This window comes from Dermatophagoides farinae, chromosome 2 (genome assembly GCF_024713945.1).
Source record: "Dermatophagoides farinae isolate YC_2012a chromosome 2, ASM2471394v1, whole genome shotgun sequence".
NCBI lineage: Eukaryota > Metazoa > Arthropoda > Arachnida > Sarcoptiformes > Pyroglyphidae > Dermatophagoides > Dermatophagoides farinae.
Window position 1 is genome coordinate 938,842 of NC_134678.1, and position 8,659 is coordinate 947,500.

Sequence of the window (8,659 nt, forward strand, 5' to 3'; positions counted from 1 at the left end):
TGATGATAATCTTTGAGTGGAAAGAAGAAAAAAATTTTCAAAGTTTTTTTTTCTCATCACTTTCAATGAATTACATTGAAACATATGCAACGCATACACCTGATGATGATAATCATTGTTGTCGTTTTCGTGCAATATGTTCAGCCAGAATATTCACTGTGATTACAATCCTTGTTATTGTTGTTGTTTTTCTAGTTAAAAAAAATTGATATCATTAATATAAATATTAATGAAAAATGTTGTTGTTGTTGTTGTTGTTGTTTGCTGTTGCTATATTGTTTTCTGTTTTGTGTTTGGGTTGCTGTCAAAAAATGCAACCACAAGAAAACGAAAATTACTTCATAACATGAATCAGCCAAACTAGCTATATATAGAATGAAACATGAAAAATGAAACAAAATTTTTCAAATTATGGTCACTTATCTTTTCTCTTTTTTTCCGTTGATGTTGTTGTTATTATTTTTCACAAGAATTTTTTTTTCTGTTCTGGTTTTGGAGAAATGTTCTTTGAAAACAAACCAAAAAAAAAACTTTGAAAATGGTGAGTGAAAGTAATATTAACGGTTGATTTTAGCAGAGGAGAATGAAAAAATAATATAAATAACAAAATACAATTAATGAATGAATGAACGAACCAAACACAAAAATGAGCTTGCTTAACCAACCAGCGAACCAACAAGAATTGATGATCAGATAAATGAGCTCATTTATGTGATGCTGTCATCATTTCCATGATGATGGTGATCGAATTCGAATTTTGTTTTGTTTTGTTCATACCAAAAGATGATGATGATGATGATGATGACGATGATAATGGTGAACCATTACTTTGAAGTAATACTTTTTACAAATGTGAGAAAAAAAATGAGAAAAAGAATGTGATTATTATTATTTTCATCAAATGAAACCTTTTACCCAAATACTCTGATGTGAAAAAATAAAACTGATAATTAATTTCACATACACACACAAACACTCAGGTCTCATGGGTGTGATGATGATGATGATGATCAATATATAGTTTATTTCAAGTTTTTTTTATCATTTTTTTTCATTTTGCAAACAAAAAACGGAAACCAAAAAAAAAAAAAAAAAAAAATGTTCGAATATATTCGAATCGAATCTTTTGTGCGCATGTAACGTCATTTTTGAATATTTTTTTTTTGCCTCAATTTATTTTCAATTTCGATACAATTATTCTGGATCACTGGTTGTTTGGTTCCAAAAAAAAAAAAAAAAAAAAAAACATTGCACATTATTAGCCATCATCATCATCAACCAAACAACAACAACAACAACAAAAAAAAGAAACAAAAGAACCAGTAAAGATAACAACTCATTTAATCGTAAAGAGTGCAATAACCAAAAAAACAAAACAAAAATGAAAGCAAAAAAATTGTCTCTCACGAGACACATACAAACAACAAACATCAAGACACACAGAGAATCAAAAATTCAATGACAACGCACACACACACACACACTTGAATTTCCAAATGATTTCCTCTTCATTCATTGTCTTTATTTTTATTTTTTTTTTTTTTTTTTGTTATTACTTCCTACACCATTTTGTTTGAGCGTGTTTGTTTTTTGTTTCGTTTTTTTTCTCATTCTTTTCAAATTATTATTATTATTATTAACAAATCACATTCATACAAAACAGATGATTTTTTTTCCGCCAACACAAGCAAAAACAAAACAACAACAACAACAACAACAACAGCAGCAAAAAAATCTGCTGAAACAAGCTGATTATTTTCAATCAAACCAACTCTTTGTCAATCGCTATACACAATATAGAAAATTTAATGCGTGCAAAAAAATTGTTAATAATAACGAGTTGATCAAAAATTATGTAAATTTTTCCTATTTTTTTTTTTTTTTTTTTTTTTTGAAAGAATAGAAAATTTGATCCAGGAAAAATTCAAATTCAATTTTGTGAGCGAAAAAAAAAATTCTGTGTGTTTTTCAAATTCTTCAAGATTAAATTCAATCATTTTTCACGTTCAATTTGTTTCATAATAATAATCGCTTCTCATTTTTTTTTTTTTTTTGGTTGCTTTGCCACTTATTTTGAATTTTTTTTTTGTCACGGATGAATATCGGTGTGTGTGTGTACCAGTGTGCAAGAATCGTTTTTTTTTTGCTATTTGAAAAAAAGAATTTAACCTCCGAAAAAAAAAAGACTGCACACACGCACACAGGGAGAGAGAGAGAGAAAGGGAAATTCCCGAGGAATAATGGTGGTTTTTCGTTCGAAGCAATGAAAAGAAAAAAAAAAGTTTGTTCAATGAAACGAAATGTAATGTTAAGTCTCCATCTCTCTCTCTCTCTGTGGGTGTGCATTACAATAAAGTTTATGACAACAACAACAACAACAACAACGACAACAAAAAAGAATTGAGCGTAAATAGATGCGGAAAAAAAATGAAAATTTTCTAGTACTCGAAAAATCTTGAACATCTGTGTGTGTGTGTGTGATTGAATCATTGTGATTTTCAAAAAAAAAATAAAAAATAAAAAAAAATTTTATTTTGCCATAAGAATTCAGTCAGCCATTCAATGGTCATCATCTTCAAAATCGATCCAATACACGATATTAGAGAGGGAAAGAGAGAGAGAGAGAGAGAAATGATAAAAATTGACATTTTGTTTGGTTTTGGTTTTTTCGTTTATTCAATCAATTTGTTGGCCATAAATTTGTTGGGTTGTTTTTTTTTTTATTATTATCTAGAACCTGGATGATGATTTTTTTTTCTTGAATATCCATAATGAATGAATGAAAAAAATTGGCTGAAAGCACGAATTTTATATATCATGATGATGATCTTTCATTATGAATTTGTGTCTAGTTTAAATAAAATAAAATAAAACAAAACAAAAAATGAGAGAAAAAAAACCACCGACCAAATATGAAGAAAATTAAGTAAACACACACACATGACATATCTCATATATTAAATTATTCATATGTTACACACCAACCAACCAATATATAGCTTAATTATATAATCTAGATTCTTGATTCTGGCTATATATATTCTCTGTGTGTGTGTGTGTGTTCCAACATTTTGTTGAATCTAATATATTGCCATTTATTATTAGCCAGCAAAAAAAAATAAAGATGTTTTCTTTTGTAATGTAATAAAAGAAAAAACAAACAAACAAACAAATGATTTTCGATGATGAAAAAATCGATTTTTCATCAATTTTAAATTATTTTTTTTTAAAAAAAAACAGGAAAAAACATCACATACAAATCAAAGAATGAGAAAAAAAATACGGGATTTTAAAAAATTAGATAGATGTCCGTTTTTTTGTGCTTTGTGTTTTTGTTGTTGTTGTTGTTTGGACCAGTGAAACCAATATAATCAACCAACCACCGTAATCATTTGTAACATGATCATTGTAAATTATTTGATAGGCTTGTTTTTTTTTGTTTTTGTTTGGTCACGGTCAAATTCATGTTGTCTTGTTGTTTCGTTTCTTTGATTTTCAGAATTTCATGATCCAAAATAAACACGATTACCACCATTAATGTCATCATCATCATCATCATTCACTAACAATTTGAATTGTTCAATTAAATCCACAGGGAAATCATTGTATTCGAGTAATAATGTTATTAGACTAGAAGAATCTATGATAAAAAAAAAATTCAAATAAGAAATTTAAGAAAAACATTTCATTGTCTAGTTGAAATGAAATAAAAAAAAATACAAACAATGCCTCGAGACTAAAATTCAGTTTTTGAATGAATATAACAATTATGATTTAGTCTTGTTTTCGTTTTTGTTCTCAGTCAAAAAAAAAAAAAATTTTTGTTTTGATTTTTTTTTGTCACTAAGTATACTTACTCTTGATTGAATCGACAAGAAGACTGTTGTTGTTTTGTAAAAAACGTTCCGTTAGATCACATGCAGACAGATTGAAGTGTTCCAATTTACGAAATGTTATTATTATCTGTGCTACAAAAAATGTTGTTGTACAATCATCACCAAATGGATTGTAACTGATATCCAATTTCTTAAGTGATACATTCAAATTGATCAAATGTTGCAAACAATTCGATGACATTGATACATTCGATAGATTTAGTTCAACTAAATTCGACAATGTTGTTATCATTGAACAGAATGCATTATAATTTTCTTTTGTTGACAATAGATTTGTATTGGATAGATCCTTAGAGAAATCAGAAAGAAACAAAATTATTATCCTGTCAATTTTATCATCATCATGGCAAACTTATACTTACCAATTCTTTAATATTCTGTTGCAATAATGCTTTCATCATCAATGTATTCTGTGTTTTCGATGGAAAATATGAACCATTCAAGTTTAAATATAAATTTTTACATGATTTTCTTAGTAAATTTTCAATATTTTTATCAACAATGGTTTGTTGTTGTTGTTGTGCACATAATTCACGATAACGTTTATCCGGTTGATCAATTGTCCATTGTTCAATAATAGCTTTTATATTACGTTCATTATTGCCAACAATATCGATGACTAGATCAGAATCAAGCAATATAGCATCATCATTATCTGCTGTACGTAATGAGAATCTTGGTTTCATTCCATAATGAATAAAATAACGACGTATCAATTCTTCTTTAAGCCATTGACAATTGGAATTATTTTCAATGAAAACAATGAATGAACTTTTTTGACTATCATCAAAATGTATGGTCAATGCTTTACGATTTCCATTATTATTTGTACGATGATTGTGATGATGATTGTTTTTATTATTATTAGCTAAATTTGTTCTTGACAAAGCAGCAGCAGCAGCAGCAGTAGTAGAAGTAGTAATAGTTGGATTTGATGATTTGACAGTAGAAGAAATTGTTTCGATAATGGGCATATAATTTTCGGATGTTTCAACAGCGGTGGATGAATAGGAAGGAAAAGTTTCAAAATTATCATCATCATCATCATCGACCGGATAATTATTATGGGCTATATTTATTTCCGATATATCAGAATCTCCAATAATAGCTTTACTTTTATTTGATTTCAATTTTTTATTTATATCATTTCGTTGAAAATATTCATTGCCATCTAACGTTCGTTTTCTTTGATGATGATGATGATGATGTTTTCGTCTGGTGCTATCATCCATATCATCAATAAGCCAATCATCTCTTGGCATATCTTCATTTTCGTTCAGCAAAGCATTTTGTTGTTGTTTTTGTTTCAATGGAAAAGCCACAGAAGATGATGATGTAGTGGTGGTTTTTTTCGTTTTCGATCCAAAATAACGAATCGATTCAATTGTATTACGATATTCTTGACGGGCTTTTTGTGCCATCACCATTGAATCTCTTTCATCATCATCGTCAGGAACGGTAATCATATCAGTATCAGCATCACGAATAAATTGATCAGAATTTTCGCTTGAATAAATATGATCTTTTACTAAATTCCTTTTTCTAATAATTGTAGCAGCAGTTGTGGTAGTGGTATTTGCATCACTGTTGTCACTATTGGAACGTTTGAATAATTTTGTTGGATCAAATCCTTTATCCTTCATTAAATCGATCATACGTATTTCAAGTTCGAGACATTGATCAATATCTTGTTTACTCAATTCATTTTTACAACGTTCACGCCAACTTATTAAACATTCGATGGGTGTTTCATCATTAGAATTTCGGGCCAATACATTGGCATTGTAATTAAGTAATAAACGGATTATATCAAAATGTCCACAATTACAAGCATCATGTAATGGCGTAATACGATCACTACGATTATCATATGCTTCAATATTGGCACCCTTTTTCAGCAGATATTCCACTATTTCAATGAATCCATGATTACATGCTTCATGTAATGGTGTCCAACCACAAAAATCTTTGGCATTTATATCAACATTTTGATTGATTAATCGTTCAACTTGTGTAAAATTTCCAGCAATACAAGCCGTATGTAATGGTGTTTCACCAAATTGATTCAAACGACGAATGGATTTATTCTGTGGATTTCTTTTTGGTTTTGAATGAAAATTTTCCGGAATTTCTTCATCATTTTCATTACCATCTGAATCGAATTCCAGTGATAATAAATCAATATCATATCCATCATACATATCATTAATGGTTTCCATTTCTTGTTGATCATCTTTGCCATTATCATCATCACAACAGATTACATTTATAGGATTTAAATTTCGAAACAATTCTTGTAATTCATCTTGTCGAAAACGATTCAATTTGTTTGTCTCGAGAAAATTCAAATAATTTCCAATGGCTTGTTTATAATGTTTGAATTTTTCATTACCATTTTCAATTCGAATGTCTAGATCGATTCGTTCATCACCATCATCGATCGGTGGAAATATTAATATTTCCATCAGATCGGAAAATAATTTCAAACAATTTTCATAATTTTCAATAATCTCTTTTCTCAACATAGCTTTTTCATCATCAATGTCTAAATCATCATCGATAGAACGATATAAACATTCCTGGATTTCAGCAATTTTCAATAATGATGTACATTGTTCACAAGTGTTTCCTAGTTGAAAATTATATTCATGTTTAAAATATTCGATAGCTTTTCGATACATGCCACAATCAAGATATGTTTGTCCAATCGATACGTAAATATTGGCGACAAAAGTATCCGATTTATTTGCTTCATTTGCATATAATAATTCTTTTTTATAATATTTAATTGCTTGTTGAAAACATTTTACAATGACAAAATGATCGCCCAATCTATCGCATAATAATATACGTTGATCTAGATCCTGATCATCATTGGTTTCATTGAATTTTTTCAAATCACAATCAATTGCCATCGTTACTTTCAATAATTGTACGACACGTTCTTTATCATCTTCAACATTGATTTTTAGACCATAAGCTTTTTTCAAATATGATTTCACACGATCAATTTGTCCGTCCTGTGTTAGCCATGCCATTGCCAGACAAATGTATGCATCAAATTTTTTTCGTTTCGATTTCAATAATTCCGCTGTTTTCAATGCTTCTTCATAATGATGAATAGATTCCATCATCGTTGTTGTTTGTGAATCATTGGCAATTTTTTCATTAATCGAACCCATTGAAATTTGACAACGAAAAAGTTCATCATATAAATAATTGGCTCTATGAATAACGGTAATCAAAGTTAGTAATGAATGAAAGAAAAAAAAATAATCTCATTTCCACTCACTTTGTCAATGTAATCGAATCTTTGATCAATTTTTTACACTTGTCAAAATCATGTCGATTTTCATATACAAGACCTAGATTAAGTAAAAGTCTAGATTTCATTTCAGCATATTCTTTTGGTTTTAATTTCCCCGTAGACCTAAGACTGAATGGTACAATGTTATTCATTGGAATCATAGAAAAAAAAAATCAATAAATTATTTGGAAAAAAAAGAAATCTGATATACAAATCTATGATAATTACTTTTCACATAAATCCATTGCTTTATGGAATGAATATTCAGCTTTTTTCATTAAATTATTCTTCTCATCCAACGATGATGATGATTCTTCTTGTCCCCAAAGTAAATATGTACGACCAATAGTTGCATGTGCACGTTGTATTTCGATTGGATCATTAATTTGTAATGTTAAACGTAAATACAATTCATGTTGTTGTAATGCATCGTCATGTTGATTCATTTCGGAATAACATTCGCCTAAAGCACGACGTGTAATAGCTTCCAATTCACGATTGATTGTTGAATTTTTTATTTTTGTATTACAAATCATAATGGCTTCCATATGTTCATCCATTGCATCATTGTAATGGCCTGATTCACGAAATTTATAGCCCAAAAGATTGGCAATTTCTACACATTTTATTGGATCATTTTTAAATTTAATTTTATCCGCTTTTAGCTCTATATAATTTGAATGATGATTGCAATGACAAAAAAAAAAATTTCACAAAGCGAAAAAAAAATAAAAATACTGGCCAACCTTTAATTGAGGACATTTTTTTTTATTGGAAATTTTTTTTTTTTGCTGAGCAAACAAAATTCTTTTTGAAAATTCTGTTTTTGATGAAAAAAAAATGCTGAAAACTTTAAATGTTTATATATCGCGCAAACACACACACACACAAACATATTGCTTTGATTTTGGCGGTTTTTATCACGTGAATGATCAATTCATAAATGACAGTACACAATTTTCATTGTCTTCTTTTATTCTTAACATGTCACATCAACATGTTGATTCTGACGACCTATGAACTTTGAGCCACAAAAATTCTGTCACTGATGTTTTTATCATAATGTTTACCGATTAATTGTCCAAATTCTTCAATTTATTTCAGTGATTTTGTTTTGTTTTGTTTTCAATTGATTGATGATACTTTATTTTCCAAAAAAAACCGAGAAGACCACAAGGTTTGTTCGAATTCAGTGATTTTTTTTTAAAATTCATTTTTGAAAATACAATTTTCACACGCACACAATGTCCATCGTATTACCTAAAAAGTTTCATTTTCGATTGGTAGATTATTAGTTTTAAAGAGTTTTTTTTATCGAAAACAAAGAAATCGATTTTTTTGATTGCTGTTTTCGTTTTTTTTTTGTTCATTTTCTCTCATTCATTCATCTACTGATCCAATTTATTTTTCATTTTTTTTTCGTCGTTTTTGGCTTTCCCTTTGTTTATTCATTCCA

The 8,659-nt window shown here is 28.6% G+C and overlaps 1 protein-coding gene across 1 annotated transcript; it reads right to left on the reverse strand.

The window, feature by feature from the left end:
* Positions 1 to 3,069: 3,069 nt before the first annotated feature.
* On the reverse strand, positions 3,070 to 8,092 carry LOC124498929 (uncharacterized). The gene is made up of 6 exons (XM_047062765.2): positions 7,950 to 8,092; positions 7,432 to 7,870; positions 7,189 to 7,332; positions 4,259 to 7,121; positions 3,858 to 4,185; positions 3,070 to 3,640 (listed from the first exon to the last, which is right to left on the reverse strand). Exons 1-6 carry the CDS (start codon positions 7,963 to 7,965, stop codon positions 3,504 to 3,506), a joined length of 3,927 nt encoding a protein of 1,308 aa, XP_046918721.2. The 5' UTR covers positions 7,966 to 8,092; the 3' UTR covers positions 3,070 to 3,503.
* Positions 8,093 to 8,659: the final 567 nt, after the last annotated feature.